The following is an 18002-nucleotide window of genomic DNA, read 5'->3' as shown; positions in this document are numbered from 1 at the left end:
TGGTACAGTGAAAGGTCTATTTAGTGCAATAAATAAAAAGAGTCCTCTAAAAATCAACAGCTTATAAATTACAGAATGTGTGTAAGGTAGAGAAGGGGTAGCTCATTGTTTTACTGTTATCTCCAATTCTACATTGTTTTGTTTTGTTTTTATTTAATGATTTATTTGTTACATTTACTTTTAACTAAAAAAAAAAAAAAAGTATATCCAGTTCAAACATAGCAAATGGCAAATATGTGTTTCTAGACCCAATCCAGTTAGAAGATTTTCTTAGAGATAAACCTTTGCAGATAATTTCTTAAATTATTATTTGTTTGCTGGAGAGCGTAATTGATGATTTAAAAAAATGTGCCACATCTCTTTGCCTGCCAAGATGTTAAATTTTGTTACTTTACCTTTTTTTAAGCTTTGGCACTCTCGGCCATTTAATGTGGACTTGATCACTGATAAACAATTGCCTTTGACATTATTTTATGACCAATTCTGCATTGTAAGAAAAAAAATTAAGTACATCAATCTTTCAATTTTGCTACCTGAGTAATGATGGAAGACTTGATTGGTCGTATTTTGCTCCAGGCACCACTTGGCTCCTGGGCCACCTCAGTGCTAACTGTTTTCTCAGGGAGCGGAGGAAAAGCATCCTTATATGTTGGAGGATCATTTTCATCTTCTGAGCTTATAACTGCAACTGGAGAATAAGGCAATGATATTAATATTAATGCTTAAACACTAGGAGCACCCACCACCCTATTTCTAAAATGTTCTTCACTGTCAAACTGAAAATGAAGGCAAAGACCATATGTCCTATTCAGTATGCCCATCAAATCATCCCTTCCAGCGATATAGACTTCAAAAAACGAACTGACAAGCACACAATGAAAGATTAGGTTACTTACCTCTGTTAATCTTCTTTCTTGTAAATAACCTCTGGAATCTTCAGAATAGGGTTATGTATCTTTCAGCCTTGAACTGCAGGCAACTCAAAATCAAATTCTAGCCCCTCCCTCTGTGGTTATCTCTCTATACTCACCCCTGGAATGCCAGTCGATACCAAAGCCAGGTATATCTATTACAAACAGGAAACATTATGTACGTCTCTGCATATTCCTCATACAGCAACGGCCTACTTGCCCTTCCTGGACAATAAGGACTTTCCGCCTGGGACTTCTCAGTTTCCTTTATCGGTGTGGAGAACTACTAATATGCACTATATTTTTCAGGTGGTTACCTCCCAAGGTGTTCTGCCTTCCTTTGCAGTGATGCAGACTGATTATAAGTGGACTTCTGACGACTGGTTGGCGTATTCTCAGATGGCTTCTTATGTGCGGTCTATTCCGCGGGATGGCCTTACTAACAAAAGTCAGGAGGCCCTCTCAGAAGCTTTATGTTTATCTGCTCAAAATCAGATTCCCTTGAAATTTCATCTCCGCTTTCTTCGTGAGAGCCTGGGGACCATTTCTTATGATTTTTATACAGCCAAATGGTCTGGGGACTTATCTTGTGTGGTTACTGGCTTGCATATTCAGAACGGGCTTAAGAGAATTTTTGGTATTACACCCCAGGTGACTTTGATCGAACTGAACTATAAATTTCTTCTTCGACTCCATAGATCCCCAGCTTATCTCCATTGAGTTAAACTTAGTCCCACGGATACATGTCTTAAATGTAACCAACACATGGCTACTTTGGGTCATCAATTTTGGGCCTGTCCTTTGGTCCAGGGATTTTGAACTCAGCTGCAGCAACATAGTACTTCCATGTGGCATCATGGCTATACCATCTGCTTTTTACTTTGGAACACCTTCCTCGGGTGTCCCCAAAGGGATTCCGGGTTTTTTTGGAACAGCCATTTTGCTGGGGAAGAAAACTATATTACATTGCTGGATTGTACCGGATTCACCTACTTTGTCTCATTGTCATACCCTCATGCTACATCAGGCTTCTATGGAGCGACTCTCCTTGTCATCGTTGGATACACCTAAGGGACAGTTGCATTGTTCCATTTGGGAGCCTTTTGGCTCACATTGACTCATAAAGCTCGTAGTAATTTGTTCTTGCATTCTGGAAGATGGCTTGCTTTGTTGTTATGGGACATTTGGGGGGAGGGAGAGGGGAGGGCAGGGAGGGAGGATGCTGTGGTTGTCTTGTGCACTTTCGTTGTATTGCCATGTTTGTTTTTCTGGAAATTTTCAATAAAAATATTTCACTACAAACAGGAAACACAAGAAAAGAGAGAGGGGGGGGTACGGGTACTACCCGCTACATATCAATTCTGCTCATGAGAAACAAATTCAAAACAATTAGCACCATAAGGCTGAACTTTGCAGAACATCAAATTTGAACATTAACAAATCGAAAACAGGATAACTTTGGGATAAAGGAGACACAGCCTTAGGTTTCAGAAGGGGCCACCACCCAGGTACCTCTCTAACCCCTCAAACCTTACTTATAAGGAACACGTATGTGATTCTCAGCGAAGCTGGTCAGAGACAGAAATCCAGCTTACCAGTTACAGGCAGGCGACCTGCAAATCAGACAGAATAGAAGGGCGGGTGTGAAGATTCCAGAGGCTATTTACAAGAAGATTAGCAAGGTAAGTAGCCTAATCTTTCGTTCTTGTACAATAACCTCTGGAATCTTCATGATAGGAATGTATCAAAGCAGTCCCAACACATCAGGGGGGCCCCAATGAGCCCGCCGCCAGGACTGAAGCCCCAAAAGTTGCATCTTCCTTAGCCGCCACATCAAGTTGGTAAAACTTGGTAAACATATGGAGAGAGGCCCAAATGGCAATCCTGCAAATCTCCTCAGGAGAGACCATTGTGGATTCATCCCAAGAGGAAGCCATTCCTCTGGTAGAATGAGCCTTCACCCCAAGGGGAGACTTCTTCTCAGCTGACACATAGGCAGCGGAAATGGCCGCACGGATCCATCTAGAGATGGTAGCCTTGAAAACAGGCCGATCCCAATGTGCGGGGCCCACCAGAACAAATAGATGGTCCGAAAGACGGAAGTCATTCATGGTCTCCAAGTATTTCAGAAGGAGACGCCGGACATCCAGAGAACGCAAAACCCAGTCCTTGGACGTGGAGCCCGATGGCACAAAGGCAGGCAACTGAACTTCCCGATTGACATGAACATGAAAACCACCTTTGGAAGAAAAGGAAGAACTGTCCTCAAGAGAACCGCAGAATCCGAGATGCAGATAAACGCTCTCTGCATGAAAGAGCTTGCAGTTCTGACACTCTACATGCAGAAGTGACCGCCACAAGGAAAACGATCTTGATGGTAAAATCTGTCAGAGAGATCTGATCCAGGGGTTCGTAGGGCGAGTGAGATAGCAAATGAAGAATCAAGTTCAAATTCCACATTGGACAAGATAGCCGCCCCCTGCAAGAAACGGACAACGTCTGGGTGAGACACCAGAGAACCCCTGAGAACAGCGGGATCCAAACACGAGAGTCCCGCAATCTGAACACAGAATGAAGAAACCGCCAGACTCTTCCTTAGGCTAGCCTACAGAATGTCCAGGACCTGTGCCATGGAGGGGGGGCCAAGGGATCCACCTGAATCCTCTCACATCAAGCCTGGAAGCACTGCCAGGCTTTTACATAGGTCAACATAGTAGATTTCCACTTACTCTGAAGGAGCAAGCGATGACTGCAGACGAATAGCCCCTAGCAGTCAACGTCACGCGCTCAAGAGCCAAGTCGTAAGACTAAAGCGGTTCAGATCTTGGAACACTATGTAACCGCACCAGGTCTGCATACCATGGTCTTCTGGGCCAGTCTGGGACCACCAGGATCACCTGGCCTACGTGAGAGGCCATCCGGCACAGAACGCGCCCTATCATGGGCCATGGGGGAAAAACAGAGAAGCTCCCCCTGGGGCCAAGGTTGCACCAGAGCGTCCCAACCCTTCGCTGCCGACCTCTCTGTGGTGGCTGAAGAATCTGTTTGCCTTCCAGTTCCTGGCAGATACCATCAAATCTGGACAAGGACCATTCTCCGGGGTCCAGAATCTGCAGACTTAAAAAGTTTGCCTAAACGTTGTCTACACCTGCCACATGGGCCGCGGACAAGGCCACCAGATGCTTTTCCGCCCAGGAGAAGAGCATCCGAGTCTCCAGACTCAGCAGGGGACTCTTTGTGCCCTCCCCCCCCGACGGTTGGCATTGGTCTACAGCTGTCGCATTGTCTGAGAAAACATGAACAGCCTTCCAACGGAGACACTGTTGAAATTGCAACAAGGCCAAATGGATCACTCGAAGCCAAATGGATTGGTCGACCATCTGCTCTCAAGCACAGTCCATCAGCCTTGCACCGGAACAGATCTGCAAACTGTCCCCTGGCCAGCCAGACTCGCATCTGTTGTCAGGGTCACCCAGTCCAAGAATTGTAGAGGAAGTCCTCTGTCCAGAGTAACAGGATTTAGCTACCACAGCATACTGCTGTAGGCTGCCACCAACCAAGGCAGCTTCACACCCAGCGAATCTTGCTGGGGATTCCATCGAATCAGGAGGGACAGCTAAAGAGGTCGGAGTCGTGCTCTGGCCCAAGGAATCACATCTATGGTCGCAACCATGAGCCCTAGTACCAGCAGGTACTGCCAGGCCATTGGAGCCTGAACCTCCAACATGGCCCGAATGGTACTCCATAACTTGAGATTCCTGGAGTCCAATAGAAAACACCTGGTTCCTGCCCATGTGGAACCGGATTACCAGATACTCTAAGTCCTGCATCAGCTCGAGGTGGCTCTTCTTCAGATTCATTACCCAGTCAAGACACTCCAGCAGAAGCACCACTTGAACTGCCTTGTGGCCCTCCTCCAGTAAGGAGGCTCTGATCAGCCAGTCATCCATGTACAGATTGACTAGCACACCCTTTGAGCGCAGATAGGCAGCCACTACCACCATGATCTTGGTGAAGGACCTGGGCGCTGATACCAGCCCAAATGGCAGAGCTGCAAAATGGAAGTGCTGCCTGAGCACATGGAATCTCAGAAACCTCCTGTGCTCCTGAAAGATCGGAATGTGGAGGTACACTTCCGTGACATCCAAGGAAGCTAAGAACTACCCGGGATCCACTGCTGCTACAACTGAATGCACCGTTTCCATCCAGAAACACGGAACTCACAGGAAGGCATTCACTGCTTTTAGGTCCAGAATAGGTCTCCAATCTTCGGAGCCTTTCTTTAGCACGATGAAGTATATCAAGTATCTCCCTGAGCCCAAGTTGTCTTTTGGACTAGCTCTATCGCTGCCAGATCTAGCAACCTGCAAACCGTGCTCATACACGTTGGGCTCTTTCTGGATTTCCCATGGGCGAAGTTAGGAAGAAATCCGGTGGGGATTGGAAAAACTGCAGTCAGAGACTCTCTCTGAGTACTTTGAGGACCCACTGGTCCAAAGTCACCCTTTGCCACTCTGGTAGGTAGGCCGAAAGTCATCCCCCAATCTGAGGCAGAGGTGCCAGAGTCCTGGCGTCAGAACTTCCTCGGGGGGGGGGGGCAGGACGACAGTTGTTTGAAGACTATCATTGGGCCAGATCTCCAAAGCGAGGTCTGGAAGGAGCTCTGAATCATTGTCCTGTTACCAGGGGCCCAGAGTACTGGTGAGGTCTCTAGTAAGGACGAAAATTTGGCCATCCTGAACCCCAAGTCGGGCGAGGTATCAACCCAGATACCACCTTAGGCTTACTGTCCTGAACTTTGGCCATGAGGTCTTCCAAACCTTGGCCAAACAAGAGCAAACCCTTGAAAAGCAACCGGCTCAACGAAGCCTTAGAAGAAGAATCACCCGACCACTGACGAATCCACAGCATTTGCCAGGCTCAGACTGAATAAGCTCCAAGTTTAGCAAAAAACCTTCATGTCAGAGGGCATCCGCCATATAATTCACCTTTGAGACTAGGAAGTCAAGGTCCCGAAGGACAACCTCCTCAGGATCCTGGCAGAGCTTAGTGTGACACACACAGGCAACAAAGGAGGTGGCCACAGTAGCTCTCACTTCTACCGCTGCAGAAGTGAAAAGACGTTTTGAGGACAAAATCCACCCGCCTGTCCTGAACATCTTTCAGGACAACTCCTCCATCAGAAGGTAAAGTGCGCTTAGTGACAAGTGCCACAGTGGAATCCACCTTTGGCGGAGCCAGTCATTTGGTGAAAACCAGGTCCATTGGACACAATCGCACCACGGCTCTAGCACATTTAAGTGGACCCTCTGGGTCCAGAACTCCCCCTTAAAAGGCCTTAGTGAGAGCGCCTTTGCGAAGGGCCTTAAGAAGGGACGAGTCTCTGCAAAGCAGAGGGAAACCACAGCAGCCACACAAGCAAGCAGAACAGAGGGAGACCACAGCAGCCACACAAACAACAAGCAAGCAGGAAGAAGCCACTTCAGAAAGACCAGCAAACGGAGAGCAATAGAAGCAGCAGACAGAAGCAAGATGTTGAGCTACCCAGTTTTCTGCACTGTTTGCCATATGTATGACTACCTCCCCTCTGGGAGGCGGTCATATGTAGCCACTCGATGCAGGGAACTGGAGCGCCTGAAGAAACAAGTTAGACTCGTGGAAGGCAGAATACTGGAACTAAAGACACTTCAAGCAGTGGAGGAGGAGGACAGAGAGGCAGACAACTTCAAGACAGAGGAAACCATTGAGGAAGAAGTCCGGGAGTAAGAGAAGTTCATCGAGGAAGCATACAGAGAGGCTGTGGAAAATCACCAGCAACAATGGAACTGCCAAGACACACCCACAGTGAGTGAGGACCACCTGGAGGACAACCAGAAGGAAGAAATGGGTGACATAGCAGTGACACCTGGAAACAGCAAAGGGAACCCACACGAAGACGAGTCCGGTGCAAGCCATCACCAAGTACATGGAGGACACTGAGCTATGGCTGGAGAGATGGACACACACCAGGGACATGGACCTGTGGCAAGAGAGGACAGCGATCGTCGTGGGGGACTCCATCATCAGACAAGTCAACAGCCACATAGAGGGAGGAAGACAGGATCGGCTGGTTACCTGCCTACTGGGAACCAAGATAGGAGACATAGTGAGCCACATCAACAGCGTGGAAGAGGAAGATACGGCGGTGGTGATCCATTTGGGAACAAACGTGAGCAACAGGAACTACAGCAGGGAAGTACTGAAGAACCAGTTCCGGATGCTAGGAAGGAAGCTGAAGACCAGAATGCCGAAGGTAGCATTCTCGAAGATCCTGCCGGTACCCAAGGCTGATGAGAAGAGGCAGATGAAGTGGCAAGCAGTCAACACGTGGATGAGGTGCTGGTGTGAGGAAGAAGGATTCCACTTCATGCGCAACTGGATGACGTTCTTGGGGAAGAGCAAGCTATTCAGGAACGATGGCTTCCACCTCATTGGAGACGGAATGAGGCTACTTGCAAGCAACATAAGAAGTTGCCTCCGCTGGGTAAGACCAGAGGTCCATCGGACCCAGCAATCGGCTCCCGCGGCGGCCCATCAGGTCCATGACCTGTAAGGTGATCCTTGTCTAAACCCTTTAATCCCCCTTTTCCTTCTATCTATACCCTTTCATAGCCTATCTCTACCTCTATCTATATCCCTAAATCCCCGTATCCTTCAGGAATTTATCCAATCCTTCTTTGAAACCCGGTAGTGTACTTTGTCCTATCACAACCTCCGGAAGCGCATTCCAGGTATCCACCAACCCATGAGTGAAAAAGAATTTCCTAGCATTGGTTCTAAACCTGTCCCCTTTCAATTTCTCTGAGTGGCCCCTTGTTCTTGTGGTTCCCAAATAGGCTGAAGAATCTGTCCCTTTCTACCTTCTCTATGCCTTTCATGATCTTGAAAGTCTCTATCATGTCTCCTCTGAGTCTCCGCTTTTCCAGGGAGAAGAGCCCCATCAAGAGAGAAATTAAGAAGGGGAAAGCCGACAATCGACCGAAAGTCAATGGTTCGGGAATTGGTATTCCCAGGGGGATACTGTGCAGGAAAATAGCAGGGAAGACTCACCAGATCATAGTCAAGACAGAAATCCTGATGGATCGACAAGGACACAAGAGGAAAGGAAATGCAAGAAAGTAACAGGCCGCAAACTCAAGTGTATGTACACGAATGCAAGGAGCCCAAGGAATAAGATGGGGGAATTGGAAGCTATGGCACAAAAAGATAACCTAGACATCATCGGCATCACAGAAACATGGTGTAACGAGGAAAACGTCTGGGACACTGTGCTACCGAGATACAAGCTATACCGCAGAGACAGAGTGGATCAAAAATGTGGGGGTATTGCCCTATACAAAGAGGGAATTGAGTCTACCGGAGCGAACACGCCAGAAACAAAAAATAAATTAGAGTCTCTATGGGTCAAAATTCCGGAAACAAATTTAACAGAAACTAAGATTGGCATCTACTACCGACCCCCAGGGCAGTCAGAAGAAATTGATGCAGAAATGACAGATGAGATTAAACGCAACTGCAAAAGAGGCAACGCAGTTATCGTGGGTGACTTCAATTATCTGGGGATAGACTGGAACCTAAGCACCTCTGGCTGCGGTAGGAAGACCATGTTCCTGGATGCTGTAGGCGATTGCTTCTTGGAACAACTTGTCAAGGAAAATACGAGAGGAAATGCAATTCTGGACTTAATTCTAAATGGACTACGAAGACCGGCACAAGGAGTAGAAGTAGAAGGGACGCTGGAAAGCAGTAATCACAATATGATCCGCTTCAACTTGGACATGTAGTCAAAACATTGATCCAGAATGACAGCCATGGCACTGAACATCCGAAAAGGGAATTACGAAGGGATGAGACTCCTGCTGGGGAAAAAGATCAAGAGGATAAGCAATGTAAAAACCCTAGAGCAAGCATGGTCCCTTTTTAAGGACACAGTCACCAAGGCGCAAAATCCATATATACCGCGTATCAACAAGGGATCCAAGAGGAAAACGAACAAGGAACCGACGTGGCTCACTGTAGCGGTGAAGGAAGCGATCAGAGACAAGAAGACTTACAGCAAGATGACTTACATTTGTTATATAGTGTTATTAAACAAGTTTAATCAGAGACAAGAAGACTTTGTTTAAGTAATGCAAAAGGTCAAAAACGGACAAAAACTGGAAAAAGTACAAACATCAAAGCAGGTGCCATAAGGCGGTAAGAGGGGCCATAAGAGACTACAAGGAAAAAATAGCCAAGGAGGCGAAAAACTTCAAGCCGTTCTTACGATATATCAAGGGAAAATGACCCGAGAAGGAAGTGGTGGGGTTGTTGGATGATGGAATAAAGGGAGTGCTAAAGGAAGACAAAGCCATCACCGACAAACTGAACACATTTTTAGCATCTGTATTTACTAAAGAGGATATACACAACATACCGGAAGCCGACAGGCTATACGCCGAGGCTATACGCGTATAGCCGACAGGCTATACGCGAGAAACGAAGATGGGAAACTGACTGGGTTGATGATCAATCTAGAAGAGGCAGATTGATAGGCTTAAAAATTATAAATCCCCGGGACCAGATGCCATCCATCTGAGGGTAATCAAGGAACTGAAAGGGACTATAGCTGAACTGCTCCAACTAATAGCCAATCTGTCGATCAAATGAGAAAGGATTCCAGAAGATTGGAAAGTGGCAAATGTTATGCCGATCTTCAAGAAAGGTTCGAAGGGAGATATGGGAAAATACAGACCGATGAGTCTGACCTTAGTACCTGGAAAGATTGTAGAGGTGCTGATAAAAGACCACATCATTGATCACCTTGATGGACACAATCTGATGAGGACCAGCCAGCATGGCTTCAGCAAAGGAAGATCTTGCTGCACTTCTTCGAGGGAGTAAACAGGCAGATAGACCAGGGTGACTCGGTCGACATTGTATTTTTGGATTTTCAGGCGTTTAACAAGGTTCTGCATAAACGACTATTTCGGAAAATTGTGAGCCATGGAATTGAATGTAAAATACTCACGTGGATTAAAAACTGGCTGGCGGGTAGGAAACAGTGGGGGTGAATGGACAATACTCGGACTGGAAAAGCGTCACCAGTGGAGTGCCGCAGAGCTCGGTGCTTGGACCAATGCTCTTCAACATATTTATAAACGACCTAGAAATTGGTACGATGAGTGAGGTGATTAAATTTGGAGATGATATGAAGTTACTCAGAGTAGTGAAGACTCAGGGGGATTGCAAAGACCTGCAAAGTGACAAACACGCTCGAGAAATGGGCCGTGCCATGGCAAATGAGGTTTAATGTGGATAAGTGTAAGGTGATGCATGTCGGTAACAAAAATCTTATACACGCCTACAGGATGTCTGGTGCAGTACTTGGAGAGACGTCCCAGGAAAGAGACTTGGGAGTACAGGTCGACAAGTCGATGAAGCCGTCCGCGCAATTTGCAGCAGTGGCTAACAGAATGCTAGGAATAGTTAAGAAGGGGATCACGAACAGATCAGAGAAGGTTATCATGCCGCTATACCGGGCCATGGTACACCCCCACCTGGAATACTGCATCCAGCACTGGTCGCCATACATGAAGTACACAATACTACTCCAAAGGGTCCAGAGAAGAGCAACTAAAATGGTTAAGGGGCTGGAGGAGTTGCCGTACAGTGAGAGATTAGAGGAACTGGGCCTCTTCTCCCTTGAAAAGAGAAGACTGAGAGGGGACATGATTGAAACATTCAAGATAATGAAGGGAATAGACTTAGTAGATAAAGACAGGTTGTTCACCCCCTCCAAGGTAGAGAGAACAAGAGGACACTCTCCAAAGTTAAAAGGGGATATATTCTGTACAAATGTAAGGAAGTTCTTCTTCACCCAGAGTGGTAGAAAACTTGAACGCTCTTCCAAAAGCTGTTATAGGTGAAAACACCCTCCAGGGATTCAAGACAAAGTTTGACAAGTTCCTGCTAACCCGGAACGTACGCAGGTAGGGCTAATCTCAGTTAGGGCTAGGTGCCGCCACGAGAGCAGACTGCTGGGCATGATGGACCCTTGGACTGACCCAGTAGCGGCAATTCTTATGTTCTTAAAGAAAATCTATGATGGCCGCCGCAGGTCCAATTTTGCCCTAAAATGGCCTGGGAAAAATCACAGGGAACCTGGAAAAACTGCGATGTTTTGCTTTTACAGGTGATGGGGGACTAGGGCATGCAGGAAAACCACCCAAAAACCAGTTTCCAGAACCCCCCAAAATCGCCAAACTTGTGGGTACACAGACACCACAGAAGTATGTGCTGCAATAGAAATCAATGGCAAGCCAGCTAACACAGAGCAGACGAACCCGGGGTTAGATGGCTCCCGATCTGGGAGACCCGATCTGACCTGCAAGCTGTCCAGGGGATTTACTGCAGTTCTACTAACAGGGAACCCCCCAGAAGCAGACAAAATAAATGAAAATGTCTGCAATCTCCCGCCGAAGGATGACCCTGAAGGGTGAATTCACAGCACTGGGGCAAGACCTATGCCAAAAACAAATTAAAGTGACTAGAGATTTAAAATTAATCATGAGCAGAAGAGACAAGACCCTGCAGCTAAGGATGCAGGAAACTAGGCTGGCATTCCAGAGGTGAGTACAGGGAGATGACCATAGAGGGAGGGGCTTGAATTTGATTTTGAGTTCTCTGCAGTTCAAGGCTGAAAGAGATACATAACCCTATCATGAAGATTCAAGATGTTATTGTACAAAAATAGATGATGAAGACAAAGACCTGCATGTTTTATCCAGTCTACCCCAAAATCACATTCATTATCAGTTCAGAAATTAAACAATCCAACAGCATTAAGACATTTTACTTGCTAAATTCAGCTCCCCTCTTCCCCACTAAGATACATGTGCTGTGTATCTCAATGTGGGGTGGGGTAGGGGAGACTGCATTACCAGATACTCGTATCAGTGTACCATGGGGGACTGTAGGTGGTAACGCAAGCACTAACTGACGTTACCCAATGTTGGCATCAGCTCCAATTACCTCCCTTGGCATGCTACCAGCAGCTAAGCCATCAAGTCAATGGTTCTCAACCCAGTCTTCTGGATGCACCTAGACAGTTTAGGTTTTCAGGATACTCATAATGAATATGAATGAGATCACTTTGCATTTACTACCTACATTCTGTGCAGATCTTACAAATAAAGAAAAATTAGAACCATGGTCCAACCCCTGCGGAGTACCCCAAGGATCACCTCTGTCTCCCACACTCTTCAACCTATACATTACCTCCCTCAGCTCCTGCCTAGACAAACATGGCCTAACCTCCTACAGCTATGCAGATGACATCACCATTCTCCTCCCCTTTGACCAACCAGCATCCACCATGATAGGCACGATACACGGAACACTCGAAACAGTAGCAACATGGATGACAGAACACAAACTAAAACTTAATCCTGACAAAACAAACTTCATCCTCCTAGAAAACAGCAAAACTCCAACCTTAACAAACCTAGTAATAAACTCGATCTCATATCCCATTCAACCCACGCTAAAACTCCTTGGAGTACTGATTGACAGAAGCTGTACCATGCAACCACAAATCAACAAAATAATAAAAACATCATTCGCTACTATGAGAAACCTAAGACAAGTTTGAAAATTCTTCAACAGAAAACAATTCCAACATTTGGTACAATGTCTAATCCTTGGCCTAATGGACTACTGCAACATACTATACCTCCCCTGCTCAGCGACCATGATAAAACAACTACAAATAATACAAAACACAGCCCTAAGACTCATCTATTCACTGAAAAAATACAACCACATCACAGAGGCATACCACGACTCACACTGGCTTCCAATACAGGCAATAATACACTTCAAATTCCATTGCCTACTTTTTAAAGCTATAAACGGAGACAGCCCAACCTACTGGAACAACCGACTAACTCAATCCACCTCAACCAGACACAGGAGAACCCACACACTATTCACACACCCGCCAACCAAAAATGTCAAAAGAAGAAAACTGTATGATAACCTACTGGACACCAGAGCAGCAAAACTGGACAGACAACTCACCAATCTGCTGTTTTCGACCACAGATTACAAAACCTTCAAAAGAGAAACAAAAACCCTACTCTTCAAAAAATATATAAAACCTATATAACACATCCAGATCCATCCCAAGCTTCACCTACAATACTATCTACTCCTTAAGCAAACCTAAAATGTTCAAACTAACCCTTTGTATTTCCTAATGCCACGACAATTTTAATGCAATCCACCTATGTATTTAGTAATATTATGACAATTCTTATGTAATCCACCTTAAACCGCAAGATAATGGTGAAATAGAAATCACGAATGTAATGTAATATATTTCATTATGGGTATCCTGAGAAAGGAGGATGAACTAGTTCAATCTTGGTTACTGATGCTTGGTAGAAGAACTGTCCTTTCCAGAGATACTGGACCAACACTAAGTGGACCTAAGACATGTTGCCACTGCATCCAGCTGCTTGCTGCCTGGAGGATTGTACAAATTATATGAGAACAGCAGAACAGCCTAGAAGTCTGATTAGGCGGTATAAGAAATTTTAAATAAACTTGAAAATCCACTCAACCACATGAGACCTGCTTGAAATGCTTCCCACTGATCTTGGCAAGCACCCCCCTTCCTCAGGAGGCCCAATGTTTACCTGTGAATTGGGTGGGGGGGTCTCTAGCTCTGGTCACAATATCACTAGGAGGAGGAAGCTGAGCCCAAGAATGCCTGTTCCCAGCTAAAAGATTTAAGGAAGCAGAGGACTGCTCAGAATACCATTGCCCATGCACCAATTTTTTCCTCACTAAACATCTAAAAATAGAAAAAAAAAATTCAGCTTTGCAACTGGGAACTGCAGCTTTTCTGCAATCCTAGCGATGCTGATAAATTTTAAGTATCAGGACATCTTTACTTTTCTTTCTTCCCTTTATATACTTTGTAGGCTTTTATTTATTTTATTTTTATACAGTTCAAACTTAATACATCACCATATCATTGGGATAAGTGAAAACCAGAAAATTCTTACATGAAATATAGAATATTTTTTTATCAATTCTGCCCACAACAAAATAGCAATAAGATCCCAAAATGAAAAGGAAAAAAGAAAACCAAATAGAATTTTTTTTACACTATAAGCATTCTGCCCCCAAAAACCCTCCTCCGAGCCTGTTTTATCAGTGAATTTATGAGATTACATTACCATACCATATTGTTACCATACGCAAATGTGAACTGGGAATCATTGCAACTTACATAAGATTAATAAGGCTAGCAACAGACATTATACTTTATAGCAAGACTATAATGAAAACATACGTTTTTAGCACCTTCCTAAATTGAAGATAGGAGGTGGTCTGAAGTAAGCAGGTTGGGAAGCAGTTCCAAGTTTTGGGGCCTTGAAACTTGAAGGTGGATTTGAAGAGTGATTTCCTCCAAACATTATTACATTAACATATTCCTTACCTCTCAAGAAATTTTCTGTTTAGGATCATAAAATTTAAACCGTTTTCCCTCAAAGAATGCAACGCACAAAAGGAAACTAACACAAAGTTAGCTGGCAAAGCCTGTACCTTAGGCCTCAGAGCCAGATGCACTAAACAGGCTCGGTAAGACCGTGAGGGTCCGCTTCAATCCTAATTTTTGGCTAATTCTAAAAGAACTATTGATGCACTAAAAGTTTTGCATGCAAATGATTCGCATGAAGGTTCATTGTAATACCATTATCTCCTGTCCGATTGATCACTGCGAGAGCGATTCTCACACAGCCTCCTGCCACTCAGCTGTTGGGGGTAGGAAGTTGGGGGGGGGGGGTTTCTTTAACGGGCACAGATACTGTGTGTGTTAAACACACACACACACAATATCTACCCCATTTTTTTTTAAAAAAGAAAAAAGCCCCCTCCAGCTTGACAGCCCTCCCCAACGAACAGGCCCAGGGAACCGACCTGCCGACACCAGCAAAAATTGGCAGGAGGAATGCCCACTCCCTCCAACCTTGCTGAATCCCACCCCCCTCTGTGTGAGACAAAATTGGGAGGAAGGATGCCCACTCCCTCCTGCCAATGGCGGTACCCCTTGCACCACCCCCAAACCATCCTGTACACTCCCCCCTCCCTCCCAAAAAAGGCAGGAGTGATGCCCACTCACTCCTGCTACCAAATGCTCCCCTGAACATCCCCTCCCCCCAGTACCTGTGTGTGAAGAGGGCAAGAAGGAGACTTGGTCCCTCCAGCTCTAGGCCTAACGATCCAAAATGGTGATGCACAGGGAGGGGCCTAAGGTACTGATGGGCCTTAGGCATCTGAACCCATCAGGGTCCTAGGTGCTTCCCTCTGTATCCAAAATAGAGGAAAGAGCCTATCAGGGACTTTGTATTCTGGTATGCAGAGGGAGGAGCCTAAGGCCCTAATTAGCTTTGCTCCTGCTCTCTTCACACAATGCAGAGGGAGGAGCCTAAGGCCCTAATTAGCTTTGCTCCTGCTCTCTTCACACAAAGGTACTGGGGGGTGGTATGGGGGAGAGAGGAGAGGTTCAGGGGTGTGTCTGGTGGCAGAAGGGAGTGGGCATCCCTCCTGCCTTTTTTTGGGGGAGGGGGGAAGGGTAGGAGATGGTTCAGGGGTGACGCCTGGCACACGAGGGTCTCCATTGGCAGGAGGGAGTGGACATCCCTCCTGCGATTTTCACTGGCGTGGGATGGGGGTGGAAGCGGTTTGTCTCCAGTGCCAATTCATCAAGGAGATTTTGGGGAAGGCCGTCATTGGCAAGTGGGGTGCTTTTTTTTTTTTTTTAATGGGGTAGATATTGTGTATGTGTAACACATGCATAGCATATGTGCCCATTAAAAAAATTGCCAGTAAGACAGGTAAGCGACTGGTCTTGAGTAGTCGCCTTTTTTATTGCTTTTTTTGAGCATCACCAAGTGATGTTAGTGCATCAATCATTCGGGTAGTTTGCATGGGATTTTAATATTAAATAGCTAATTTGCATGGCCAGATAGGAAAATGGGCAATCGAGGGGAAAAACGCACAGTGAACCATTTTGCGCATCAGGTCAGCAAATGCTATCGTTACTAAAACGGTCAAAACTGGTTTATCGACAATCACTGACTTTAGCGCATCTAGGCCTCAGTGCCAGAAAGGCTTTATGCCTTATCTGTGTGTCTCTTGCTAAATCTGGAAAAATTCTCATTTTAGATCCTAAAAACTGATACCCCCAAAGTATCAGTTCAGTTATGGTGATTAAGGAAGTGCCCGGAGCAGCTGTCATGGCCATATTACCACCATATACCAAGATAAGTCATTTTTGTTTCCTATTGAGGAGTTATTGGTGCTGTTAGAACAAATGTTCTATGGTTATTGATGGGAGAGACTGAACATGCTATGATGGTCTCTATACACAGCTACTCCGTGAATTTTCACTGGGTTATAGTTGTGGGTCTGAGCATTCACTATTAAGCACATATAATATTGTGAAGTGATTACCTATATACTTATATATTTTGGTATTTAAGGTGATTAATTAAAGTTGAGATATTGTATATCACATTTTATTATTAAAGTTCCCTTATATAGTATAGCGAGTTAAACATATCAATATCAGACACCAATGGAAATTTAGGAAAATTAAAAAATCTCATATTATATCTCCTAAGTTGATTTTCTAAATATTATAGGTGGCATGATGTATAATTCTTATCTTTTATTGCAACTGCTTCCACTAATTCCAAGGTACGAACCTTTTCTTTCAATGCCATCAAATCTGACGAATATTGGGCAGACATGTGCTTGAAAAACCGCTTCCGAAATAACTTACTGTATTTGCCAGCATATAGGACACACCAGTGTATAAGATGCACCCCCCTTTTTCAAAACAGTTTTTAAGAAAAAAATACTTATGCGCCTGTACAGTGCCCCCTCCCCTGGGAGAAATTGCATGAGCCAGTCAGGAAGCCGCTCAGCGCCAAGCAGGAGTGCCTTTTGGCCAATCCACCAATGACACAACAATCAAAATACAACACTAGAAACAATATCACAATGGATGAGAGACCACAAACTAAAGTTGAACCAACAAAACAAAATTCATACTTCTAGAAATGGTGTGAGGAAGAAGGGTTCCACTTCGTGAGGAACTGGACAACGTTCTGGGGCAAGAGCAAGCTCTACAGGAGAGATGGACTACACCTGAGCGCTGCGGGAACTAGACTTCTAGCAAACAACGTCAGGAGAGGAATAGAACAGGCTTTAAACTAAGAAGAAGGGGAAAGCCAACAGTCGACCAAGCATCAATGATTCGGAAGAAGGTATCCCGTGAAGATACCGAGGGGAAAAAGGCTGGGATGAAACAAAGGACAAATTACAGGAGTCGACTAACTCAGAAGAGGAGGTTAGAAAGATTGTAACAAAAGAGAAGAAACCAAGGACAGAAGCACAAGGAAAGGAAATGAAGCTAAGAAAACACCAGGATCTAAATTGCGTATATACTAAAACAAGGAGCCTAAAACAAAATGGGGGAATTAGAAGCCATGGCCAATGCAGAGGACATAGACATCATTGGAGTCACTGAAACATGGTGGAATGAGGAAAACAAATGGGATACAGCTCTGCCGGGTTACAAGCTCTATTGCCAGGACAGGTCAGGACAGAAAGGAGGTGGAATAGCCCTATACATAAAAGAAAACATACAATCGACAAAAATGGACACAGCAGAGACGACCAACAAGCTGGAATCGCTATGGGTTAAAATACTGGGAAGGAAAGGACCTGAAATAAAGATGGGCCTATATTATCGTCCACCCGGGCAAACCGGAGATAAGAACATAAGAAGTTGCCTCCGCTGAGGCAGACCAGAGGTCCATCTCGCCCAGCGGTCCGCTCCCGAGGCAGCCCATTAGGCCTATTGCCTGAGCAGTGGTCCCTGACTATTTCTATAACTTACCTCTACTCCTATCCCTATAACCTACCTCTACTCCTATCTGTACCCCTCAATCCCTTTGTCCTCTAGGAACCTATCCAAACCTTCTTTTAAGC

General features: G+C 45.3%; 1 protein-coding gene across 4 annotated transcripts in view; it reads right to left on the bottom strand.

Annotated features, from left to right (window-relative positions):
- HDLBP (high density lipoprotein binding protein) overlaps nucleotides 1-18002 on the bottom strand; it is a 783060-nt gene that overhangs the window by 636068 nt on the left and 128990 nt on the right. For all 4 annotated transcript variants that reach the window (XM_033958794.1, XM_033958796.1, XM_033958797.1 and 1 more), the window contains exon 4: nucleotides 534-688. In XM_033958794.1, coding sequence (XP_033814685.1) covers nucleotides 534-688 — 155 coding nt within the window. The remainder of the gene's footprint in view (nucleotides 1-533; nucleotides 689-18002) is intronic.

The sequence above is a fragment of the Geotrypetes seraphini genome, chromosome 9 (assembly GCF_902459505.1).
Source record: "Geotrypetes seraphini chromosome 9, aGeoSer1.1, whole genome shotgun sequence".
Classification (NCBI taxonomy): domain Eukaryota; kingdom Metazoa; phylum Chordata; class Amphibia; order Gymnophiona; family Dermophiidae; genus Geotrypetes; species Geotrypetes seraphini.
The sequence above is the reverse complement of the archived record's forward strand: the minus strand, read 5'-3'. Positions and strand labels throughout refer to the sequence as shown.